Source organism: Coffea arabica, chromosome 5e (genome assembly GCF_036785885.1).
Source record: "Coffea arabica cultivar ET-39 chromosome 5e, Coffea Arabica ET-39 HiFi, whole genome shotgun sequence".
Classification (NCBI taxonomy): Eukaryota; Viridiplantae; Streptophyta; class Magnoliopsida; order Gentianales; family Rubiaceae; genus Coffea; species Coffea arabica.
Genome location: NC_092318.1, coordinates 54,907,327 through 54,934,328, shown reverse-complemented (window position 1 = coordinate 54,934,328; position 27,002 = coordinate 54,907,327). Strand labels below are relative to the sequence as shown.

Sequence of the window (27,002 nt, the reverse complement as noted above, 5' to 3'; positions counted from 1 at the left end):
AAAATACTCAAAAATATGTTTTGAAAATACCTCTAAAAATAATCCAAAAAACATTTACAGTAAAAATTTTTCATATAGTTTTTGAAAAAAAACACCAAAAACAACTAATTCAAACGAATTTGTATTTGAAAAACGAAATGCTACGGTGCTATTTTTAAAAAACAACTCAAAAAACAGCTAATCCAAACGGAGCCAAAAGTTTTTCTATAATTTCTACAGTGATCTCCAGTAAAATTTTAGACAAACTTAAAAAAAACTCAGGTGCAAACGGAGCCCTAAATTTGGATGGAATGACATAAAAATTACTGCTCTAAGAGTTAAGTGATATTTTTGGCTTAAAATAAGTTTAAGTAATCAAAAGCTATCAAAGTAAATAGTTTAGTGATATTTTGTACAATTTGCTAAAAAAAAAAAAAAGATGGAGATGCAGAAGCACTGGGAGTTACGAGGTCTGGCGCCTGATTTTGAACATGATACCCGAAGATCAAAAATTTTGTCCATACGACATTAGCGCCGCGTATGATTTTCCCGTTTTGCCGCTCGCTCCAACCCAAACAACAGCTCGGTCTCGTATGGGCGTGGCCCTCTGTCCGCGTTAAACTGGAGTCAATGGTCTGGTCCTGGTTCAGTTATCATAATTGATACAGTACCGGGAGCTTCAACAACCCAAAATCCAATCCTAGTACCTTCTTCACCATTTTTTGGCGTCTGCCGTGGATTAGTAACGCGTATGATTATTGCTAATCGCGAGCCTTTTATTTGATAGTGATTACTGAATCAATTGCAGTTTAGAGCACTAGCTGAAAGATTGGGAAATGGGGCAGCCGTCCGGGCCGCCTCCCCTAATTCCTTCCCCCCCTCCGCCTCCCCCTCCGCCATCCCTACCACCGTTGCCTGTCATCCAGGCTGGTGCCAATGACGCCGGTTGTCAAGTGCGGTGCGCGGGTTGCAAGATGATCTTAACGGTGGGTGCCGGCCTGACCGAGTTCGTATGCCCTAAGTGCAATTTGCCGCAGATGCTGCCCCCGGAGCTGTTGCGAACTACACAGCAACAGCAACAGCAGCGCGCTGCCGCTGCCCACGGCATTGATCCCACAAAGATCCAGCTCCCCTGCGCTCACTGCAAAGCCATACTCAACGTCCCCCACGGTCTTTCCCGCTTCAATTGCCCTCAATGCGGGGTCGACCTTGCTGTTGATCTCTCCAAGATTAGGCAGTTCTTTGCTCCGCCTCTCCCGGGCGCTCCTCCTTTGCCTACACCGCCCCCCCCTGAAGAAGTCAACGAGGTTTTATTTTTTCCTCTCCTATTTTCTCTGGCATTTTGAAACTTTGTTGGTTCTCTGGCAACAGCGATGAGCAGATGGTGTGGAGTACAAAACTGATGCTGATGTGTGATGTTACTATTCCACTCTGAAGCACCCGTATTTTAATTTCCAGATGCTAGACCTTTGCTTCAGCCTAATTTTGCTCCCCATATCATTTTCCAACACGTTGATATGAAATCTAGATAAACACATGCTCCGAATATATTCATTGTTTAACTCTAGTGCATCCAAGTCCATTTGAACTTAGTGCTTGTAAGTTTAGCAGTTTAGGAGACATGTTGCAGCCATTTAATCACATATTACCTTCTCATTATTTGTATTGCCTAGTATATCTTTGATGCTTTTTATCTATATGGAGAGAATTTTGCTTGTAAAATGTGACAGAGCTAGAAAGGTGTTAAAGTGTCTGTCTTGGGATACCTAAGCAATGCTTGAATTTAGTAAACATGTTTCAATAAGACCTTTAGATAAATTGCTACTGAAGTTAAGTTGAAGAGTAGCACCAAGTTGGCCGCTTCATTTGTCATGGTATCAGAATGGTAGCTAACCTCAAACGTAGGAACTAAATGCTAAGAGGTCTATATGCTATGTCCATAAAGGGTGGGAAACACATCTAGAGCCCATGGAGCAACCTCTAGAATTCTACATTTCTTGCTTAGGTCTGATTTTGAACTGCTTGGATCAGGACTAGCAAGGCGGTTGTGGTTGTATTTGCAACTCCCAATGCTTCCCATGTTGAATGCTTTTTGACAATTTGAATAGTTTCTATTACTTGGATGCAATGAGAGTAACGACTTGGTTCATTAGTTTAGACCAGTGGCTTAAATCAAAAAGTTGTTAGCTTGGTATGCCACCCAAGTAGTTGCAGATTTGGCATGAAAAGGTCTTCGGGAATGATCTGCCAGCTAGTTTGCACTTGAAAAAATGTATTCCCTCTTGTTGTTAAATGTTGTCATTCTAGATTATGGCTGATAGGCCACTGGAAAGAATGAAAGAAAAGGTCATTAGTTTATGCCCTAGGTTAGGGTTTAATTGGAATGTAAAATGAGATACCGTTTACTTCCATAGAAGTGACACTGCATAGTCTATGCATGGAGAATGTTTTAAAATTGGAGAGTTGAAGATTTTCATACTTTGTTATCTCCTTTCCATGGTAAAACCTTTCAGGTTGCAATTGAGGTGGAACGAGAAGAAGATGAAGGTGGTATGGTTGGGGAAACATTCACCGACTATGTAATTATTCTCATCCTTCTCATACGTCTTTGTGCCTCAATCATTTTAGCATTCACCTGTATGTTTTGGTATTTGGAAACTAGGAAGAACAGTCTTAAGATTTCCATTTTCAATATTCTTTCAACTTTGAGTTCTGTGCAGCGGCCTCCAAAACTGTCAATTGGTCCACCCCATCCTGATCCTGTGGTGGAGACATCATCATTATCTGCAGTTCAGCCTCCTGAACCAACTTATGATCTCACAATCAAGGATGACCTGGAAAACTCAAAAGCATTATCATGTTTGCAGATTGAGACTTTGGTTTATGCCTGTCAGGTTTGTTGTCAGTTCATCATTTGGAATCAAAATTTCATTTAAATGTCACCTGCCATATAATGGTAATTTCATAACAGAGACATCTTCAGCACCTTCCAAGTGGCTCCAGGGCAGGCTTTTTTGTTGGAGATGGTGCTGGAGTGGGCAAAGGGAGGACAGTAGCTGGGTTAATATGGGAGAATTGGCACCACCAGAGAAGGAAGGCACTGTAAGCTTTTATTTTAAGCAATTCTTTAACATATCATGCCTCAATGTGCTGTAGATTGTGTTCATTTTTTTCCCTGTTTTATAATCTCATCAGTGGATAGTCAATGCTGCCATATAGTTGAAACTCACACGGTGTAGTCCCTGTTTCAAATGATTGCATACAGGTGGATTTCTGTTGGTTCAGACTTGAAATTCGATGCAAGGAGAGACTTAGACGATGTGGGGGCATCCTGCGTTGAAGGTAGGAAGTTACTGTCATAGTATCAGTTCTTTTTTTTTTGGAAGCAAAGAATGTGCTAGTTATAATCCTGCTAGTTATAACCTGAAACTCTGGATTTTGAAGATATAATTCTGCCTTTAGGCCATTCCCCCACCACTTTGTATCATGCTTAATGGGGGTAGTTGTCAATCTAAAGATGCATTTGGTCAGTTTGCCAGTGCTGAGAGCATCTTTGAAGATACACAATTCAGTTCTGAATGAAAATTTGTTAGCAGTGAGATGCTTTGTCATTGATGCAACTTTAGGTCATTGCAGATTGTGAGGGTGTATGGTTTGATGTGGAGAAGCCCCATCGAAAAGACACAATAGATGTCAAAAAAGGCTGAATTTAATCTATCAGTGTATTCCTCTGGAAGAGGCAGTTTTTTTTTTTTAAAATACTGGAACATCTTCCGATAGATTTCAGTGCTTTATTCAGCTTGCAGGAATTAAGCTTGAATTGGAATTTCTTTAGTTTATGTTATTTATTAAAGATGCCAAGAAAAAAAAAAGAATTTGAAATTCTTGTTAGGGCATCCATTTGATCATAGGAAACAAAACATCTGCTGAATTTTTATATCAACTTTTAAAGAATTGATTCCGGCACAGAAGTGCTGTTTATGGGTTACAGTTCTTGAGTTACTGTAATGGTTTGGAATTATACTATATTCATTTTTGTTTGATTGCTCAGATAATAGTATTGGGGTTCTACTTTAAGGTTGGACTTATGTAGATTTTTTTTTGAGGGTGTTGTATCAGTAGTCCTGATTTATGACTAATTTTATCTGCCTCCTCTTTATGCTCTTGCATAACTTTAAAAGTTTGTGCTACACTAGTCTAATGCCTTCCGTAAAAGGCAACTTATAGAAACATTACACTTAAATAGACCTTTTTTTTTATTTTTAATTCAAAGTTTGTGAACTCTGTTAAGTAGAAAGCTGTGGTGGTTTCTCAGGGTGCGTTTGGTAGGTGTGTTTTTTGCCTGTTTTTAGTAGACTAAGTTTTGTTAAAATTTTAGCAACAGTTGTTAAAACACATTAAGTGACCCCAGAATGCCCAAAAACACACACCCCGTTCCCTCTTCCACCACCACCTCCCTAATCATTTCCACTCCATCTGCCATCTCCACTTCCACTGCCTTCTTTGCCCTTCCACTTCCACCTGCTGCCACCCCACCACTTACTCTTATCCCCCTCCCTTCCTTCCCCTTTCCTTCGCCACCCCCTCCTCTCTTTTTCCCTTGCCCCCACTCGCCCTCCCCCTCAGATCAGATCCTGTCAAGCGACCAGACTGAGGGAGGAGGAGGGGCGGCAGGGGGAAGAGAGAGGAGGGGGTGGTGGGGGAAAGAGGGGGAAGGAGGAGGAGGGGAAGGGAAAGGAGTAGGGAGGGGTTGGCTGTGTGACTGTGGTGAGAGGAGGGAGAAAGGGGAGGAGAGAGGGGGGGTGAGGGTGGCTGCGGCCATTTCGTGCCCCTTTCTAAGATATTCATGCCCCTCTTCCCATGGGGAAGATGCAGGCCTTTACCTGGAATTGACTGAACTAGCTTTTGGGGAATAAAAAGCTATCGCACATCTACCATATCTTGCCAGAAGTGAACCCGTTTCATATGATTTTCACGCCCCTTTCGTGCCCCTTTCTAAGATATTCATGGACCTCTTCCCTTGGGGAACGTGCAGGCCTTTACCTGGAATTGACTGAACTAGCTTTTGGGGATAGAAAAGTTATTGCACATCTACCATGTATTGCCAGAAGTGAACCCGTTTCATATGATGGGAGTTACGAGTGTATCTGGCACTGCTTTACTATCTGTTGCATGAGGACTGAACGGTAGAGAAGTTCATTAAGTTGGAATGGGGCATGTCAAGGCTGCTAGAGTCATTGATGCAGTCTTGCTTCCAAGGTCAATTTGCTCGATCAAGATAGCACATTGAGTTGGCTTAGTAGGGTTTCCTTCTAGATCTCACATGTTCCAAAAACATGGACCACTTACCTGATCAACATGCTTTAAGGCAGTTGCTGGCCTATAATGTATGTATATATGAATTTATCTATTTATATAAATGCACAACTTATGTATCTGAATTGTAACGGATTTTTATCGCTCTTCTATGCTGCTCGGAGACTAAGTTTATTGACCTGCAAACTTAATCGGTTTTGTGATGTTGTCCCATACTTGATAAGTAGGAAGAAGTCTCAAGATGATCCTTTTTTCTGTTTTTGGCTGACATTTTAAGTATTTCTAAGCTAAGTTTCATTCATTTGACTTTTGTAGTGCACGCCTTGAACAAGCTGCCTTACTCTAAGCTTGATTCAAAGTCTGTTGGCATTAGGGAAGGAGTTGTATTCTTGACATACAGCAGCCTCATTGCATCATCGGAAAAAGGTCGTACTCGTTTGCAGCAGCTTGTACAATGGTGTGGACCAGACTATGATGGTCTGATTATTTTTGATGAGGTACAAAGCATTCCATGTAATGCAGAAAAAAATGAATGTTTCCAGTTTGAAGTTTATATGCTTATCTTAGTTTTAGTTAGTGTACAATTGTTGCATATTCAGGACATAAATGTGGGGCAGTTGTTGTGAATCATGCAAGATAAAAATGTCATGTCCGGTTTGTCTTATGCTATCTGGTTTAACCACCTTATTGCAGTGTCACAAAGCGAAAAATTTGGTCCCTGAAGCAGGAGGCCAGCCAACACGCACGGGGGAGGCTGTTCTCGAGATTCAGGTTTATCCTTGAAACTAAGTGACTGAAATCATGTATTTCTTGCAATGGTTTATGTGCTAACCTTTTATAATCAAACTCTATATACTGTAGATATTGGCTTTGTAATTATATTGTCCTATGTCTTGGTCAAAAAGGAAATTCCGGCACTGCAAGCTGTATTTCTCTGTGGCGCAGTCTGTCACACATGTTCACAATGCTTGCAAAAAACACATACATATCCACCCAAATATCCCACACCCTTCTTTTCTGCTTCTTGTGGTTCAGATCTTCTTGTTTAAAAGCAGAAGATGTTATACGGAGTGTTCTTCCTTGTACCTACATGCAATTTCTGCCAGCTGCTTTTAATTGAGCTACTTTGAAGTTTTAGATTTCTCATCTTTGCAGTATATAATGCATAACATTCGCTGCCTATCCTTGTTCCCAGTTTTAGGTTTCGCTTGCTTGAAAGCTGTTTATTATTATTAGGGTAAATACGGAAAATTCCCCTGTGATTAAGCTGTGCTATGGAAAAGCCAACCATATGTTCCAGCCCCTTGTGGTTTGAACTAATTTCAAACGGCAACGGAAATCGTCAAAACTAATGGAGGTGGACAAAATGACACAATTACCCTAATATGTATAAGCAAAAAAATACCTTCTAACAACTATCCTGCTTAAGCAAACCTACAGAAAAACCCCTTGAGGTTAGGCCAACCTACAGAAAAGGTCCCTATGGTTACCTATTGCTGCCACCACCATTCTCCACCTTCTGCTGCCACCCTCCCCTCCATCACAACCCCCATTCCTTTCCTTTTTCCTTCTCTCTCTTCCCCCTCCTCTTCCTCCTTTCCCTCCCCTGCACCCCCACCCTCTCTCGTTGCTGCCCCCTTTCCACATCTCCTTACCGAAACAGCAACGGAAATCGTCAAAACTAATGGAGGTGGACGAAATGACACAATTACCCTAATATATATAAGCAAAAAAAGACCTTCTAACAACTATCATGCTTAAGCAAACCTACAGAAAACCTTGAGGTTAGGCCAACCTACAGAAAAGGTCCCTATGGTTACCTATTGCTGCCACCACCATTCTCCACCTTCTGCTGCCACCCTCCCCTCCATCACAACCCCCATTCCTTTCCCTTTTCCTTCACTCTCTTCCTCCTTTCCCTCCCCTGCACCCCCACCCCCTCTTGTTGCGGCCCCCTTTCCACATCTCCTTACCTCCTTCCCGTGACCAGATCTGTCACATGAGAGAGGGGAGAGGTTGTGGGGAACGGGCAATCTGGTCGTGACCCCTTCTCGGCACCCCTTTCCCTCTCTCCCGTGACTAGCTATGGTCGCTGGAAGGAGAGAGGATGCGGGTAAGTGGCCATGAGGGGAGGAGAGGGAGCAGGGTGTAGGGGAGGGGAGGGAGAAGGGAGAGGAGGAAGAAGGAGAGGAAGGGGGTGGTGATGGAAGGGAAGATGGCAGTGGAAGGTGGAGAATGGTGGTGGCAAGAGGTGGGGGTTGTGGTGGAGGAAGAGATGAGGGTGTTATTTTATTTTTGTTTATTCATTTTTTGTATAGAAATAAGGCGAGTTTATTTAGGAGCTTTTATTTATTTATTTTGTGTATAAAAAAAAGGTGAGTTGCATTTGGGAGTTTTGGGTTGTTTTTGAGAATTTTATGAGTTCTAAGGTGTTTAATAGGTATATCAGCTAAAAGTTTGATTAAAAAAATTATTTACTAGCTAGTTGGGTTTGTTTGAATATCAAAATTTTTTAAATAATATTTTACTTATATTATAAACACATTTTTCAACTAACCCTTTTGTATGTTCAATCATTTTTGTATTTCACGTACATCACATCATAAAAAGTGTTACAGTAATTATTCCAAATAATACTCTATCCAAACAAACCTAGTAGTATTTTAGCGTGCTTACCAAAACTTTCGGAGTAGTATGGATTAGGTACTTTTAAATTTTAATGATGTTTTTGAAACATTATACTACTACAACATTATTAGTGTATTTCAAAAACTTTTCATTATACATGTAGTGTTTTTTGTTTTGTAATATATTTTAAAGTAATTTTAAAATTTATTAATATTTTTTATCACTATCCACTGTAGCCCTCCGTACTCTCTCCTCCTCCCTCCTCCCTCCTCCCTTGCCCCCCTCCCTTCCCCAACCCCCTTCCTTCCTGCTCTGGTGGTGGCCGGTGTGATCAGAGAGGAGGAGCAGTTGAATTGACGGTGTCTTTTTTTTTTTTTTTCTATTATTATAAATAAATAAATAATATGGGCAGGTGTCATAGGACTCAAAACTGAGCCATAGGAAATACATGGTGGTAGCTGTAGAGTGGGTAGGGTCACTGGCATGAAACAGGAACCGTGAACAAGAATGGTAGTAAGTAGTATTAGAAGAAATCGGACAAAACAAAAAAGAAGAAAGAAGGAGGCGTGGTTAACCCGTTTGGCGTTGGACCAGAACGGTGGCGGGCCCAGTGTAGACCACAGCCATGAATTTCTGGAGTTGTACCGTACGCCCATTTCCATCACCAGCTAGTGCTGTGTGTCATTGTCAAGTCTGAGGACAAAATATCTAAAAATTTTTAAAAAGTATTCTAAAAGGTGCTCTAAAAAGTAGTCTTAATTTTTTTTAATGTTTAAAAAATATCATAAATATATTCTAAAAACTCTACTACTCTTAAATATTCCAAAATATATTCTAAAAATATTCCAAAATATACTCTAAAAAGTCTGCTACAGTAATTTTTTTTTAAAAACACCCCCAAAAATAGCTAATCCAAATGGAGCCTATGTTTCCTGGTAAAGCACCCTTAAACTCGTTAATTTAAATGTTTTTTGTTGATTTTTCACTTTAGTTCAAACCATGAGGTACCAGATTGTATGATTTATAACCATAGGGGGCTTTTTCTGTACAAATACTCGCAAAAGAGGCGTGTGTATTTCAAACCCGTTAATTTAGATGATTTCTGTAGCTTTTTTAAATTAGTTCAGACCACGAGGTACCGGAGTGTATGTTTTGAAACTCTAGGGGGCTTTTCTGTAGGTTTGCTTAATTGCAGGGCGCTTTTCTATATTTTACACTTATTATATTGTTATTTTTGGCGTATAATTGTTTCTCCTCACTTGTTCTGAAGCCACATGGGTTAGCTACTATCAGCTGTAAGTAGAAAAGTTGAAACAACTTCTGCAGATACATGGAGGTAGTTAAAGCCATTGCACTTTAAGTCCTGAATTGCGATGAGGTTACTTCAGTTAGGTTTGAAGATGACTGATTGCTGGGTGCAGTTGCTAAGAGCATGGTTGTTAAATGCTACTGATGATAGCTAATGTTGAAGGTCAGGTTTGGAACTGATAAATTAGGTCAAATCGACAATGAACTAAAGCAGCAGTTTCAGGTTGAGCATCTTAGAAGCCTTATCTAACTGATTTGCATTCATGATTAGAAGCTGACACTTGCAAACTTTCATATTGTGTGAAAGTTCTCTTAACGAGTTGCATTGAGTTAAATACTTTAGATTAGAAGATATTTTCACCAGCATTTCGAATTATAAGAAATTTTAGTAAGAAGACTGAGCTTAGGGGTTTCGAATTTATGAATATGGAGGTGCTGGTTTTAAGGTGCGAGGCAAGTTACAAAATTTCTATGTTGATGTTCTTGTTTGAGAAGTGACGCTTGCCACATTATACTTTTTGGGTCTTGCGAAGTCATAACAAACTGTAGTAGATTTTTCATTGAAAGTTCAAGTAACAACTTAAAGAATTATTTTATATGTTTTTTGTTCCCTCTTTTCTCTTTGAATCAGTTTATCTACATATTATATGCTTTACTCAAGGTCATATTTGAAATTGGTTCCTTTGCAGAAAAGATGGACAATGCTTCTAATAGTAAGTGGACTAGATGGAATACTAGAACACAAACGGTAATAGGTGTAAAAGGAGCTAGAGATAATCATTTATGTGATGTGTGGAGGAGGGAAACATTAGTTTACTAGCTGACTTTAGTATTGGTTTAAATGCCAATGGGGGTGTTGAATGCTGCCAGGCTCCATTCAATTTAAACTAAAGAGGATCCAAATTTGGTTGCATGTCGTTTCTTTTGCTACGTGCAGTCTTTCGAGTACCATCCAGAAGAAGGGAAAAAATCTCTCTCTACATATAATGCATGAGCCATGGGTTTGGTGTTACAAAATTGTGTCATTATTTATTATTCCAAATATACCATTTCAAGATTCAGCATCATACATCCACATGTTATTTGCCAAACTTCCCAACCCTACATAACTGCCTCCATTTTACTCTTTCCATAGCCAGGCTTCCACTATTCAATAACCTCCTAATCAGGTGTACTTCAATACATCACTTTCCATCTTGCATCTCATTTCCATTTCGATTTCGCCTTCCTGGAAAACAAAACAGACTATGCACCAGAGTTGATTCTTTGCTCTCAATTCTCACTTCCAATTTGGGTTTCACTTATTGAACTTAAAACAGCTGCTGTCTTCATGTTGATTAAGATGATAATTGTACACACATCGAGCATTCCAGGAGTACTGGTGTTAAAATAATCTAACAGAATCTTTGATGTGCAAGTGGGTTTCTCAAACTTCCGCTAATTGATTTTTTGTTGGAGAAGTGGTGCTGAATTGTTAATAATGGATTTAAAAAGAAGTTGTGATGCTTTAAATTATTTTTCTGTTTCTTTAATCATGATCATGTTGATCCCCTATTCCCAGTATATGAGATTTGATTTTTGTTTTTAAATCCATTTTTTATTGGCTCCAGGTTTACAATTACTAAAGACTGAAATCTAGCAATGCAACCTTGATTTCTATTAATGTAGTGAAGTAATTTGTACTTTATCATTGTGATTTCAAATATGAAAGATATTTTTTCTCTAGGTTGCCATCCAAAGGGGAATTGAAAGATCTAACAAAGAGAACCAGTGGGACTACTTTTATGTTTGTCTTCTCTTTTGCATCTCATGAGATATTAAGATTGCATGTCTACAATGCTTCATCTCCTGGTTATCTGCATTTTAGAGAATTTGCTCTCGCTAATTCAGATGTATTATCACCCACGTGTAATCATGAATGTTTCCTGCTGCAGACAATAATTTGTGCACCTCGGGCACAAAAATTATTAGATAATTTTTTTAAATACATTGTCAGTGTAAAGATTCTCTAATGAGCCACTAGAGCTAAATTGACTTCTAATTTGTTGTCTTAACCATATATTACAGGCTCGGCTTCTTCAAGCTCGTGTCATTTATTGTTCAGCAACCGGTGCTTCAGAACCTCGCAATATGGGCTATATGGTTCGCTTGGGTCTTTGGGGAGCTGGAACTTCTTTTCTTAGCTTCCGTGATTTTCTAGGTGCGATTTTTGTTTGCTGAAACAGACAATTTTTAAAGAATCCTATGCTGTATATTATCGAACTGCTTGTGATTGAAGATATGCACAGAGAGGGATCGATGGAATGTTGTAGTCAAAGCATTATGATGCGAACATAGGATCCAATGATTCATGTTCAAGTCACACAAGTAGTTGATCCATTGGAGTTCGTCAAATCATCCATTGGAGTCATCAAAACCGGATCCCTTCTCTAAGTTTTGTCGTTTATTTAGCTTATAAATGTTAAGTTGTCGTCTGTCTACATCACATTATATGGTGGTAAAGATTAACCCTTCACATTTACCGATTGATTCTAGACTGCATCCTTGAAGTTTTGAGGGATCATTTGCGATGTCTCTGTATTTCATATTGGAAGATTTGTGAAATTGGAAGCACGTAAATTAGTCACTTTCCAAGGGATGAGAAAGGCCATAATTTAGATATCAGCTATTAGAGAAATTTTTTAATATAGGAAAAAGCTCGTGCTAATAATGTACAATCCTTCATGCATGTGTAATATTTGCTGAAGTTTCAGTTGGTTTCTGTTCAGGTGCTATGGAGAAAGGGGGAGTTGGGGCACTTGAGCTTGTTGCAATGGACATGAAAGCAAGGTTTGGACTTCAAATTTTCTTGTGGATGACTTACATTTCAAACTACGAGGGGATTTGATTCCTTGTTGTAAACTTTCTAGGGGTATGTATGTTTGTCGTACACTGAGCTACAACGGTGCCGAGATTGAAGTTGTTGAAGTACCATTAGAGGCGAAAATGATGGTACTGTGCATTTTTCAGCAGAATTAGAGCCCTTCGTTTACATCCTACATGTTAATGTTGCTTAGTAGTACTATTTTGCCATCTTGATATCAGAATGGTAACCCTATGCCTTTGCTGCTAAATATTGAAAGTAAATTATATGATTATCTCTACTGAACAGTTTAGCTGGTAATTTCATTTCCTTGGTAGCTATATTTTGCTCAACGGGAAGGTCACATTTATTGCTTGTCATACCTACTATTCAGTCTGTCCTTGATGCATGGGGAGTTTTTCTGGTGTCTTAACACTGGAGCTTGACTGAGACTAGGATTATTCTGTTGCCAGATGCTTAATGATACTATATAAAGGTCTATTGTCTATCACTGTTATTAAACCACATAGAAGACCAATTATTGTCACCGGCCTTTAAGATGACAGGGCACTTGAAATTCTTGAACAACTTGGATCTGGCCTTTCTTTTCACAGACACTTGGACTTGAGGAGGCAAGACTTGTATAGATGTGTATTTGGAGGGACAATTTTATTCCATATGTAAATTCACTGGAAGTTCCACCTGATCCACTAAATGGAGTGCAATTACATCTGCTAATTACAAAAAGTGCCAGTTCAACTGATATTATATGTATGGGACGATACAAATTAACAATTTTTGAAATGTCTTTGGAATCTCTTTAAAGCTTATACTTTCCTTCTATGTTACCCTTATTGTTGTTGGAAGAAATTCATGAAAAACACTGATTATTTCAGTCATAGTTGCTGCTTCTTTACCCAATTATGTGACCATGCTTTTGACATGTGCAGATTAGTATGGATAATTTTTAACGACCAATGGACATTTCGTGATCTGTGTGAACAAACATCACCAACTGAAAATAGCTTTTCTTTGTATGAAGAAGGTCTTTTTGTTCTTTGACTAGGCTTTGCATGACCTTGGTTTTCTCACTTGTCACTTTCCTAGGAAATGTATAAGAAAGCGGCTGAGTTCTGGGCAGAGCTGAGAGTGGAATTGATGTCAGCTAGTGCCTTTCTGACTACTGAGAAGCCCAACTCAAGTCAATTATGGAGATTATATTGGGCAAACCATCAGGTACTGAGTATCTTGAATTTTGGCTAATAATATAGTTCATAAAGATTAGTTTCACTTGTGGACTTTTGTTGAAGGAAAGTTTCTGCATTGTCATAGCGTTTCTTTAGGCACGTGTGTATGTCAGCTAAGGTGCCTGCGGTGGTAAGACTAGCTAAGCAAGCATTAGCAGAGAAGAAGTGTGTGGTCATAGGCCTGCAGAGTACTGGAGAGGCTCGAACTGAAGAAGCCGTTTCAAAATATGTGCGTCATTTCTTCAATGCAATTTACAATTAGCCTGACCATGTTCACGATTTTCCCATTGTTCAAATATGTGCTTATACAGGGTCTTGAACTTGATGATTTTATTTCTGGGCCTCGAGAGTTGTTGCTAAAATTTGTGGAAGAAAATTATCCATTACCTGAAAAGCCTGAACCACTCCCAGGTATGAATAGTATTTCTGTACGGCTATTGTTTATCAGATCTTTACAAAATGTTGCTTGCTTCAATAGGTTATTGGAATATTTTGCACCTTTTGTTGCCTATGCGATTGACTTTTAATGATGTTAGAGGAAAGTGTGAAGGAGCTCCAAAGGAAGAGGCATTCAGCAACTCCTGGAGTTTCTTTCAGAGGGAGAGTAAGGAAAGTTGCTAAGTGGCAATCTGCAAGTGATGCTGAAAGCGAAGAATCAGAAAGTAAGCTAATTAAAATGTTACATATTTCATATTCTATGCATTGTGCTTACTTTATTGTTCATACGCTATATTTCGTATGACTGATTCATGATTACTATTGTAGTTGACTCTGAAGAAGAATCTACTGAATCTGATGATGAGTTTCAGATCTGTGATATCTGCAATTCAGAAGAGGTGTACATTCATTCATTCTCTTCTTTATCTCAATAATGTCTCTTCTTATGCTACATAGCCATCCTCATTTTTGTTGTAGGAAAGGAAGAAGTTGCTACAGTGTTCCTGTTGTGGCCAGCTTGTGCATCCTGCCTGCTTAGTTCCACCTGTTATGGAAACAGTTTCCAGTGATTGGTCTTGTCATTCATGCAAGGAAAAAACAGAGGAATATCTCCAAGCAAGACACGCCTATCTTGCAGAACTGCTGAAAAGGTTTTCATGTTTGTGAAATGACTCCAAATATCCATTTTCTCTTTGTTTCCCTTGCATGTAAACAATATCTTGTATTTTTTTATTTCCCGATATTATAGGTTTTTCAACGTGCTGATAAAAATGATTTCAGGTATGAGGGAGCTGTGGAGCGTAGAACAAAGATATTGGAATTAATTCGTTCTTTGGATCTTCCAAATAATCCATTGGATGATATTATTGATCAGGTTAGATAAAAGATGCTAATTCCCATTGGTATAACCAACACCATGAGTTCATCCACTCTTATCTTCTGTCCTTTTCCTTTTTTGGGTTAATTTTCTCTTCATCTTGTCCTTCAGTTCTTCCTGTGACCTCTAATTCTTATGCAGCTTGGTGGCCCTGATAAAGTTGCCGAAATTACAGGAAGGCGTGGCATGCTTATTAGGGCCTCTGGTGGAAAGGGTGTTACTTATCAGGCTCGAAACACGTCAGTATTGATTTGGTTTTGCTTTTCAGTGCTTTTCATCTTGTGGTTGCTGAATTGGTTCTATGTGAATTTATATTACTTCAGTAAGGATGTCACAATGGAAATGGTTAATATGCATGAGAAGCAACTGTTTATGAATGGGAAAAAGTTGGTGGCTATTATTTCAGAAGCTGGGTCAGCTGGTGTTTCTTTGCAAGCAGATAGAAGGGCCCTAAATCAGGTTCATTTTCAAGTTTTCATTGATTCTGTGGACATTTTCCAGTATTAGAATTCTGCTATCACTGAACCACATCATGGTTCATTATCTTCAGTTGAATTTTGCTTGTTCTTTTGTCTTCATGTGTACAAGCCTGTTGGTCTTTTTTCCAACAGAAACGAAGGGTCCATTTAACTTTGGAACTACCATGGAGTGCTGACCGTGCAATTCAACAGTTTGGCAGGACTCACCGATCAAATCAAGCTTCTGCACCTGAGTATAGGTACATATCAGATTCTAAATCTAACTCGCAGTATGATAGCACTCCGTATAGCTACACAGTTTGCTTAAATGTGCATAGTGCATTGCTCAACAGCACCAAACAACATGGTGAATGACTGCACCAGTTTGATATACCGCAATGGCATGGCCAATGTGGTGTATGATGCATGGTTTAACATGGCCTCTAATTCTTTTTGTGTTTTCAAGTCTTCATTCTTTTCCATTTCCCTTTCAAATTGGTTTCCTTTCACGTACAAGAACTATCTGGTAGCCACTTCCCCTTTTACCTTTCAGGCTACTGTTTACGAATCTTGGTGGTGAACGGAGGTTTGCATCCATTGTTGCCAAGAGACTGGAATCTCTTGGAGCACTTACTCAGGGAGACCGCAGGTAACTCTTGTTTTGTCCTTAACGGATGTTTAATAGGCTAAGAAACTAATATGTTGGATACATGTTTCTATCAAACTATTAGCACTGATGCTGCTGAAAATTCATAGGGCTGGCCCAACTCTAAGTGCTTATAATTATGATAGTGCATATGGAAAGAGAGCTCTGATGATGCTGTACAGAGGAATCATGGAGCAGGTTTTTTGTAGTTTATTTCATAGTATTATTTTGGGGTAGTTGGAAATTTCAAGTAACTATTGAATTTTTTTTCTGCTTTTCAGGACTCTTTGCCAGTTGTACCACCTGGATGCTCGTCTGGAAAACCAGATGCAATCCAAGATTTTATTTTGCAGGGGAAAGCTGCTCTTGTTTCTGTTGGAATAATAAGAGACTCAGTTCTTGGTAAGATTTCAGCCCTATAGCCCTGTCAAATTGGTTGCAAATAAGCATGAAACTTTCACCTACTTCTACCATAACAAACAGGTCTTCTCCTTTGTCTTGTTTGTTTTTCGGTCTCTGCACAAGTAGCAAGTGAGTTTCCATTCCTTAAGTGGGATGAAAATGAATTGGTAAACCAGGCACCCCTCTGTTGTGGTTCATGTCGTCATGTTAGGTTTTGATGATATATTCCATACCTGGTTAAAAAACCGATCCTTGAAGGTTCGAGGTTTCTTTGTTGGTTGGATTTCATGGGAAGACCAATAGGATGCTGCTTGTCTGCTCCGCTTTCATCTGGGAAGAAACTTTTTTATTTCATAATAAACAAAAGAAAAAAAATTCAGTCTTCCTGCAATTAGCAGGCAAAAGCTATGCGACTTTAATCTAGATTCTTACAGGAATGGGTTGGAAAGAAGTGCTATCTGGTTAATTGTATAAGGGTTGAATCTCCTATTAATAATTGAGAGTATCAGGAAAGCAAGGGTGTTCCATGAGGTCATTTCAGGGAAGGGAGGTGGTTGTTACTGTGTTTTTTTCTTAAAACACTGTATTTGGGGATGTGCAGGGAGTAGGTATGGATTCAAAATGTGGTATTTGGGGAGCAAAAACAGCTGATTTATTTAAGGTATGGCGATGTGCAGGGAAGTGAAGGATGATTTGGAAACTTAGAGTTGCAGAGTGTACAAGCTTGGCAGTTTGCTGGGAAAAGGTTTGGGGAATTTTTTATATGGAAAAAAACCTTTAGAGATCATTTTCCATAGATTTATGTGGTTATTGCTACTGCAGCTGACTTGAGGAAAGGAGCAATCATTGGGTTATAGAACTACGTGATTTTTTGGAGGATGCATGCATGATTTGAAACTATACCAATACATCTAGGATGAGCAATATTGTGGAGGTTTTCTGACACTGATATAGAAGAAGACAACTTAATGTGGCAAAAATTCACGGTTTTGTATGAGATTTCATGTTAGACAGAGAGAGTATGATTTGAAGAAAGTGTGATATGGAAAGAGTCTATAGGTGGCTTATTTGCCAAGTATCTATTATCATTTACCACTGATGAAAATATGGAACGAAATGGAGAACATAAGCAATCCTGGAAAGCACTTTAGCGTCCAATGGGGGAAAATTGCAGGAAAGCTTTTCTTTTACTACCAGAAGCTGTAATGGAGCAAAAGTTGGCAACTAATTCCTCAGGCTATGATGTGGTGACATTTGTTAGGAACTACAGCATCTGAGACTGTTAACATTCCTCTTTTTTCCTGTTAAGAATCCTCTTATGGAAATTTTTTCTGTGTTTGTGTGCACATTTTTTTTCCGGCAGAGAAATCAATTATAATGTTTAAGCAAACTGTTGTCTGAGTCTAGGAGTTTCTTTCATCTTTGGTCTATCCCACTACCTTATTCTATCCTTTTTCTTTGAATTATTAAGTTATTTAGTTAATCAATATGAGAAAATTTGTAAGGTAGGCAGTGAGAACCTTTTGAAGTGTTATATCTTGCATTTGCTTTAAGGTAATGGAAAGGATGGCGCGAAGATTTCTGGGCGTATAGTTGATTCAGATATGCATGATGTTGGGCGCTTCCTCAACCGCCTTTTAGGCCTTCCACCTGAGATCCAAAATAGGTTTGTAGTTGACTGGTCAAGTTGGGAACACGATGTCCTTATGTGCTGTTATAATGGTGTAAATTTGATGCGGGTACAGGCTGTTTGAGTTATTTGCTAGCATCCTTGATCTTCTCGTTCAGAATGCACGTGTTGAGGGACATTTGGACTCTGGCATTGTTGATATGAAAGCCAATGCTGTTGAGTTACAAGGGCATCCAAAGGTTATCCTCCTCCTACTAGTATTATTGCTTAACGTTAACCATGTCTTAACATCCATAATCTTGCAGACTGTTCATGTTGACAGTATGTCGGGGGCGTCTACTATATTGTTTACTTTTACATTAGATCGTGGGATCACATGGGAGGTAGTACTTTTATACAGAAACCATTTTATACTGCATACTTCTCTGAAATACAATTTGAATTTTGTTTGATTGTCTTATTTTGTCTTACTGCAGTCTGCGTCTAAACTGCTGGAAGAGAGACAACAGGATGGATGTGGTCTGACTAACAATGGATTTTATGAATCTAAGAGGGAGTGGTTGGGAAGACGACACTTTCTATTAGCATTGGAAGGGTACGCCTTGACCCATTGTTATGAAGTTATGGATTTCCTTAACTTTTGGTTGATAATTGTGGTCCATCATTTTCTGAATCAAGTTGTCACATATTTCCTTAACCGATTTTGGGTTAATGTAGCTTACAGACGAAAGTTTGGGTTTGTAAGTGCGTGTCCTTTACAATGTAGACATCCAAGAAAGGAAAAGAGCTAGAAACTTTCAAGCCTTCCCCTAGCTTGGTAGATATAGTTAAAATTTGAACTTCACCTTATGAATGTATCACAAATTTGACAGGTTCATAATTGAGCCCAAGGCAGATTCAAATCGAGCAAACAAAATTGTCAAAATCATCAAAAGAGTGCTCAGATCAGCTTGATTGCAGCTGTATTTGGTGTTAAGTAGAAGAAATTTTTTTATAACTAAAGCTTCTGGACAAGTTACAAATTTTTGTGGTAGTTACCATTAGGTGTGCCCACTAGATTGCTCCATTTATTTGAGTTGCATACACGTGGGATCACTTCAACCCAGGGGGAACTTAATGTGTGATTAGGAAAAGGCCAGGCCTTTGTTTTGTCTGATTTTTTTTCGATGTAGCACTTTGCAGTTGTAGTCCTTGGTGCCCTTTTATTTATTCAGAATCTGATTATGGTTATTTATTAAGGCTTTATTTTTTCTTTACTTACATCCTCCATCAAAATGACATAGTGAAACTCAATTTGATGGCCTTGTTATTGTGTTTCAGTTCTGCCTCTGGTTTGTATAAAATCTTCCGTCCTGCTGTTGGGGAGGCATTAAGGTAACAATAATAATTTTCTCTTCGATAACTTTCCAGATCAATATACATTTCTTATTATCAGCTGCATATCTCTTCTCTCTTCTTGCTCCCTCTCTTGTTGGTTCTTTCATCTTCCAGGGAGATGCCACTTACAGAGTTAAAGGATAAGTACCGGAAGATTTCTTCATCAGAGAAGGCTTGTACTGGTTGGGAAGATGAATATGATGTTTCATCCAAGCAGGTAATCAAATTCCGACCTTGTTACTGTATATTTGTCTTCAGAACAGTTATCATGCTGGTTATCTGTTATTGTTTTCTTGTTTGATTAAAGGATTTGGTGATATTGGTATAAGTGATATGACCAGTACATGAAGGAGAACATCCATTATTTGATAACTGTCAGAAGTCCTTTGCTTGTTAGATGGTTGTGTGTGTAAGTAATAGATTGGAGTTGCTTCTGATTGTTGAATTTGGGATGGACCATATCTAGCACTAAGAGTACATCTGTGCATCTGTGCTAGGAACCACACTTAGTAACAATCAATAAATTTCCAAAATTACCTCTTTTTTGAGGAACTCATGTATTTTCACAAGTGGATATTTACGCCGTATTGGTTGATTGGGATTACTTCACTGTGACAACTGAAGAGTTTGTAGTTAGAACTCAAGTAAGTAAAATCAATTCGACAACGGAGCAATGCCTACTCACCCAATATGATCTAAACTTGTCCGCTTGAAATTGATGATAAGCTTCTTGCAGAAACGGTGACTCAAAAGTGATACATATGCATGTCAATGGATCGGCCCAGATCCAGACCCTTATGGGTTTGGAAAAGAAAATCTAGATCCAGCCTCCCGAGTCTAGGTACCCCAATGGGCATCCACGTGAATTTTTTGAATATTAAGTTAAAAAACAATAAAAACATATGGAATTCAAAGATAACAAAAATACAATCTAATTACTAATTTCAAATAACCAAAAAAAAATCAAGAATGTTGGGTGTAATAAAGAACGAACAACATGAAATATTATCAAGTAATTCTATTTGCTTGAAAATTTTAATTTGTATTTGACATTTAAACTTGCACGTGCTCAACATTTTTATTTGTATGGGTTTGGGTAGGACTTGGATTTGGGTTTGGATCTGAATCATGGAAAATCAGACCATACCTAGACCCATATCTCTTTCACAGGGTCTGGATCTAAGTAGGGTTTGGGTTTGAAAATTTGGACCCAAAACCCAAAACAAACATGATGAATCTTAGTTGGGTTTAGATAATACCTGACCCATTGGGGAATAGCAATAATAATAAAGTAATTAGAATGAAAAATTAAACTTTTCTCCAAATCTAAAGTTCTACGAGATCAACTCATGGGAGATAATTTCATTAAAATACAAAAGAAAGCTAGATCTCTGGTTGTCCACCCCCACTATGGACTGATTGGAATTCTTGCTCTCCAAGAATCACTATAAAAGGAAACTAAATAAATCTAAGATCCTAAATCAAGGAAAGGAAATAATCATTTAAGTCCTATAGTACTAAAGGCCACTCTACAACAGAACCTGGAATATAGAAACTTGGGAATAGAAACTTTTAATTCGTAAATGCTGCATCAATTCTCCTCTGGTTGGAGGAAAACTTGTCCCTGAGTTTTGTATGCTTTCCATGATCAAAAGGATGCCCTGACAGGCTTTTTCATGCCTTCTTCTACTTTAAAATCTGCCAGTAGCGAAGTACTGGAGTTGTTCCAAACTCCCTCATTGTATCTTTGAAGTGCTGAACCAAGCGGTAAAAGTATTTCTTGGGATGCTCTGTCAACATCAAAGGACACCATACAGCTCCTTGAAATGAGTAAAATCGACGTGTTTGAATGTTGAACTTTTGTATCCTCCATGAAGTTTCTCCATTTCAAATCGTTACAATCTCCATAACTCAAATTTTTATCAGCTAAAAAGCACTGACTGGTGAGGAAGACATCTATTCACTTCTAATAGTGGAAATTGAGAATAATTTTGAAGTGAATGAATGTTCAGAAGGACAAACTTGTTTTTGGATTGTGATAGTCTAGCTTTGTATCTGGAACCATAGAACATTTTTAGATCCAACTGGTTGAGCTGTCTTTGGTCTTGTGTCATAGACTTGGTGAAGATTTTTATGTAGAGGCTTTGATGATTGTTGTAGAATCTCCAGATCTAACACTTGGACCATCATGCGGTTAAACGTCATAGATTGGTGGATAATTCGTGATTACTTATCACTGGTAGACTCATAATTCACTTTCAGACTACCTTCAAGTGTTTCTGATATGTTATAGCTGAATTGCTTCTTATCCTGAAGTTCCCTGGCTTCTAAATGCATGAGCATATCCAACTGTTTGGATATCCACTCAAGACGTCCTTCTATCTCTCTTAACCCATGCTGCATGTAAGTTTAACAATCTGTGGATCACTTTGATACCAAATGCTGTGAAAAGGGGGTACTTCAATTCATGAACGAAGTCTAGGTTTTCAGGCAAAACCAATAGAAACCTTGATTTGGGGGCTAGTTAGCACCAGCGCTGAAGTTCGATGAGATGAAGTCAAAGAAGAGGATTTCATTTGCCAGAAGGCTAGATGTTTAATGCCCAATCCTCATTCTAGACTAGTAATTTCTTGCTCTTCAATAAACAAATATAATAGGAATGCAAGTAAGTTTAGGATCTTGAGTCAACTATGGAAAGGAAATAATCATTTAAGTAATTGAATAACCAAGGAACTGGTAAAACAGTCCTGGAATAACTAAAGCAGCACACTGCTAAAGTACCCTGTGAACGTTAATTCCGAAATGGCAACTTTCAAGCTGTGCCATGCAGCATCTTAAAGGATAGGACTTCAGCTTCTTTTAGTAATCTGGTGAGTCTTTCAGAAGAAGAAGATCCTATGCATAAGTATTTGGAAAGCCTACATGTGATTTTTTGGTTCATATACTTCAAGTTCTTCTTATGATCATTAAGGGTGTGGTTCATAACAGTTGCATGATTTGCTGCTCCAAATATGACTTCTCATGTTGTTCTATAATATATTTGTAAACATATATGTTTGATTAATCTTTCCTACTCTATGAATGTAAAAATCTTTTTACACTAGCACATAATGTGTATATGCATATGTATTATGTACTTGTTTTATGTAATGCGTGTCTTGTGTGCACATATACTGGTTACAGTTCTAATATGAGTCTCTGCAACTTTTCTGTTCAGTGTATGCATGGACCCAATTGTAAGCTTGGGAGCTTCTGTACAGTGGGCAGAAGATTGCAGGAGGTAAATGTGTTGGGTGGCCTTATTCTTCCCATCTGGGGAACTATTGAGAAGGCTCTCTCCAAGCAGGTATTCTTTTTCATGATTTTCAGGGCATGTTAAATTTAGGGCTGCAAATGAGCTGAGTTGAGTTGAGTCGAGTTGACCTTTGGCTTAATCAAGCCGAGCTTGACTGAATTCCACCAAGCTTGAACTCGAGTTCAAACTTGAAAAGCTCTCAATGTAGAACTCGAGCTCGAACTCAAATTCAAGCCTAGTCAAGCTCAAGTTCAAGCCTAATTGAGCTCAAATAAAAATAAAAAATAATGATTTTCATGTTTTTTAAAGTACATAAAATAGACGATTGACCTTTTGAAACAATAAAAATATTGGGGATATATATGTAAGTTCACTACTAATTATAAAGAATATTAAAAATATATCAATTCAAGCTGGCTTGACGAGCTGAATATCTCCGTACTCAGCTCGACTTGATTGGCTCGGCAAGCCAGTTCGAGCTTGAGTCGAGCTTTGACTGAGCGTCGATTAGTTTGCAGCCTAGTTATAGTTGATGAAAGCTTCTGAGTATTGCAGACTAGTTACACAAGAGCTCATCCTAGTCTCCCCTTGATCCTTGACATTTTTTTCTTCCTGTAATTACCAGCACTAAGATAGAGTTAGGGGCCTAGGAAAGGAATTCTCATTTTCATTGTTTTCGGTTCTGAGCTGCATGCATTATTCTGTTTGAATTTGTTAGCATCTATGCTTTTTAATTTAGATTGTCAGTTGCCTAATTCTCTGTTTCTTTGGCTGAGTGCTTCTCTCTCTCCCTCTCTCTCTCTCTCTCTGTGTTTTGGGTAGGCTCATAGGGCGTGTATACATCTTCTGAAGCAATAAGCTGCTTGTGACTCTAAATTTAAGCAAAAATGTGGCCCTTCATTTTTCTGTTCCTTTTTTAAACATGTGATTAAAGAGGAAAGACATATCCAGTGAGTGAAGCCCCATTACATTTCTCTCCAGGCCCGGCAAAGCCATAAACGGATCAGAGTTGTCCGGATTGAAACTACCACTGACAATCAGCGGATTGTTGGATTACTAATCCCAAATGCTGCAGTTGAGTCTGTGCTTCAAGGTCTGTTCTCTTCATCTGTCTCTGATTTGTATTTTGTGCTAATGAAAGTATGTGAAATGAGAAAGCTTTAGCGCATCTTTGAAACCATGCAAAAACTTGTATTTCATTAATCCTGTTATTTTCTATGAACTGCAATATTAATAGTTTTGCACATTTTTCAAGCTTTGATGCTTTTGTGAATTGTCACTTGTATTACCAAATGAGTCATATGAATAAATTTTGGATTTGGTAGGGTTTCTATAGGATGTCAGGGGATGATGTGATGCTTTCCCCTTCTGAATTTAGTTTAGTATCATCAAACACCACTCGGCTCTCTGTATGTGATTTCGTTGAGAAATTTGAATTTATAGTTTCTACTTTTGTCATTCTTTGTTTCTTTTATCAAGCCATAGATCATTTTATATGTTTCATTATGGTTCTGATAATCAGTAAGCCATCTGGCTTTAGTCTCAGATTGGGTATTTGGAAAGTATCCAAAAAGTTGCGTAAAGGATGGCTGATACCCAACTGCAGAGTCTCGGGTTTATTTTTTTAGTTTCCTTGTTATCTCGAGTTGCACCTGAAAATAAAGAAACTATTAGCACTCAATTTGAAATATCATAAATCTACTTTTTTCAAATACTAGCTTTCTATCTGCAATGTCTACCATATTTTGCTGGAGTCAAGTATTTTATATGATGGCATTCTGTAATTGGTAGTTGATACTATGGGTTTGCACCACTTCCTCTGAAGAAAGGTGTTGCACTTTTAAGCATTGTCACTGGACTTGGGTATCAGTGTTGGGTACAGGTATCCGTCTAGGTGTGAGACTCATTAACCTTCTGAAACTAAGGGGCAACACCTCTAAAGACTTGGGCATGTTTACGGGGGTGCATCTTGTATCCTAATTTGTAAGTAACACTTTAAGCAAATATGATAATTTAAACCAGCTTAAATTATTTTGTCTTATGTTTAAGAGGAAATTATATTTTTATCTGTATATCTACTATTGTGTTAATCATTTGAGTGCTGCACAAGTAAAAAATGTACATAGGAAAAGGAAGAAAACGGACATTAGACATAGTTAGAATTGAAATCCAACTCATGCACTTATGGTGGCTTCAACCATGATATAAACTTTGCATCCTTTTCACCCTTTAACTTTGTCATGTCATGTCTGAGATAAGTATGCCTGGGGAGGAGTAGAGTTCGAGTAATAGAGTTTTTGAGGCTTTCAGCTAACCATTTCTTTGGTTTAATAAGTACCATGCATTTTTGTTGGTTTAGAAAAGTCAAAAGTATCAGGGATAAGAAATTGCAGTAGCATTTGCCTTTAAAGCTTGGGCAATGGCACTGTTTCATGCATGATTGCTAGTCTGTATGTCAATGCTCGAACCATGTTTGCTCCATATTAAGCAAGATCCTTGCCTAAATGATGATGTTGCGGGTGCATTCTGTTGGCAGATTTGGCATGGGTCCAAGATATTGATGACTAAGCAACTTTGATGACACAGTTTTTTTTCCACCTTTGATGACCAAAGTCACTGCCAGCAATTTCTTGTGGTAATGCCCTTGGCAACCTGCGGCAGCATCAATGTGCAATAACAGTCATATTTTGGGGAAAAACTGGGTGACTCATGGTGAAAGGTGAATTATTCTTGATCCTGTTGCAAGAGAATGAAATTCCGCTGGCTTAGTAATTGTTAATATCCTTATTTTTAGGAGCTCATTTTGGGCTTATAGTTTCTGTAAGTTACAAGCATTACCGTGATAGGCAAAATGCCGGGGTGAACTATAGCTGGTTGAGTTTCTGGACAACATTGCAAGTGTAATGTATCAGACACAGGCCTAGCTTTTGCAGCTAAAGCAGTTGATAGAAAATGCCTTTCCTTGTGGGTGTGTTGTAGCTCATCGTTTATGTATAGTAGTATGGCTTCAACTCAGGAGAAGTATTTTAGGCTTGGCAGTCTAAACCCAAATCCACAAACCCGCCCAATTTGTCCACTAATTTGAAGATTGTGTTGGGCTTTGGGTTACTTTTCGGTTGGGTGTTCAAAATTCAAGCATTTTTCAGGCAGTTTGGGGTTGTTATTATTTAGCCAAGTAAATCGCGCATCGATTGTGGCATTGAAAACTTTTTATACACCAGAGTTGTGCTTCACTGTAAATTGCTTCTAGAACTCCGAATATTTTTTTTTTGGGAATTTCCAGCACATTTATGATAACTGCCACGCGTCTACTTAATCGTTATGAGGTGGAGAAGAAATTGTTGCCATTATTTTTTCAAGTAATTTTGGATTTTTGGAGTGGTAGAACCACCATGGTAAGCTGTACTGATTTTGAACTTTGATTTTAATACCAGAAAAAAGGAAAAGGTAAACAAAAATATTAGATCACATTCGAAGCTAACCTGTCATAAAAGGTCATAGTGTGACATTTGATTTGAATACAATAGAAGCTAGGGCCAATATTGATTATTCTGTGGTCTTGCTGGCAAAAGGGAGGAATAAAAAGGGAAAAGCAAAAGCAAAAATAATTTTAAAACCAATTCTTGGTATAAACATAAAAAAACAAGGAAAGATTCATTAAAATGGGAACATAGTATTGTCATATTAAATGGGTAAATAAGCAAGAGAGGTAAGTGTAATTTTTGATATTTCAAGGGTACTCAAACAAATTATCATTTATACGTTTATCATATAAACAGTTAACTATTTTAGTTTAACTTATTATGAGCAAAATATCGAGTTGGTCTTTAAATTATTAAGTTTGTATAATTTTATCCCTCCAAATATTGTTTATATATTTGTGGCAATTTTTGCAATCCCATGTATAAAATGTTAAAGAATTTGACACCTAATGAGTCTTGACATGGCTAAAAATGATCATAAGTGTGTTTTAGTTGTGAAAATTTAGATAATTTTGCATCAAATTTGTTTGTCGATTTAAGCTTTTCCTTTTCTTAAGGAATATTTTGGTGTAATATTTGATAAACATTTTAAAATAGTGGGAGTTTTTCAATAACTTTACTGTAGATGTATATGAAAATTTTTTATTGTACATGTTTCATTTCAAATAATGAAGAAAAATACCAGCTCCCAAGCAGTTAAGCTTCATCAGCCATAAATCGCAAGTGCAAATAACCACCAAACGAAACGAGGAAAAATCCAATTCACATACAGGAAGAGCAGCGCAAAAGCCGAGCAACCGGAAGAAGAGCTCAAGTCCTAAGTTGCAGAATATCCCAACGCGTTTCCTTTTTACCTGCTCGAACAAGTACAACAGAGCAAAAGATTCACCGGAAGCGCATTATCATGGCATTCCTCATCCATCCGATCAACAAATTATGACATGCAGCGGCCTCGATGCAAGTTAGGCCACTTCTACAGTTCTACTAAGCTCTCCATCGATCGAAGCTCTAAGCCGAGCAAATTCCACTGAGGTTTGCATGAAACACGTGGGAAACAGCAGAAGCTTAACCGGGCAA

At 38.2% G+C, this 27,002-nt stretch overlaps 1 protein-coding gene across 3 annotated transcripts; it reads left to right on the top strand.

The window, feature by feature from the left end:
• The first annotated feature begins 380 nt into the window (after nucleotides 1-380).
• On the top strand, nucleotides 381-25,592 carry LOC113688879 (protein FORGETTER 1). 3 transcript variants are annotated; one of them, XM_027206691.2, is made up of 32 exons: nucleotides 381-1,286; nucleotides 2,493-2,558; nucleotides 2,700-2,873; nucleotides 2,951-3,081; nucleotides 3,245-3,321; nucleotides 5,611-5,792; nucleotides 5,989-6,066; nucleotides 11,299-11,431; nucleotides 12,000-12,060; nucleotides 12,141-12,222; nucleotides 13,181-13,309; nucleotides 13,406-13,549; nucleotides 13,632-13,731; nucleotides 13,857-13,982; nucleotides 14,086-14,156; nucleotides 14,236-14,408; nucleotides 14,539-14,632; nucleotides 14,777-14,874; nucleotides 14,959-15,094; nucleotides 15,247-15,353; nucleotides 15,647-15,742; nucleotides 15,850-15,937; nucleotides 16,021-16,141; nucleotides 17,696-17,807; nucleotides 17,887-18,010; nucleotides 18,077-18,154; nucleotides 18,248-18,366; nucleotides 19,092-19,145; nucleotides 19,263-19,365; nucleotides 22,366-22,494; nucleotides 23,425-23,536; nucleotides 24,980-25,592. In XM_027206691.2, exons 1-32 carry the CDS (start codon nucleotides 816-818, stop codon nucleotides 25,009-25,011), a joined length of 3,801 nt encoding a protein of 1,266 aa, XP_027062492.2. In that variant the 5' UTR covers nucleotides 381-815; the 3' UTR covers nucleotides 25,012-25,592. The 3 variants fall into 3 exon arrangements, 2 of the variants coding, with proteins under 2 accessions (XP_027062492.2, XP_071905569.1); XM_072049468.1 differs by lacking the exon at nucleotides 18,077-18,154; XR_011814664.1 differs by lacking the exons at nucleotides 22,366-22,494; nucleotides 23,425-23,536; nucleotides 24,980-25,592 and having other exon boundaries at nucleotides 18,094-18,154; nucleotides 19,263-19,338.
• The last annotated feature ends 1,410 nt before the right edge of the window (nucleotides 25,593-27,002 follow it).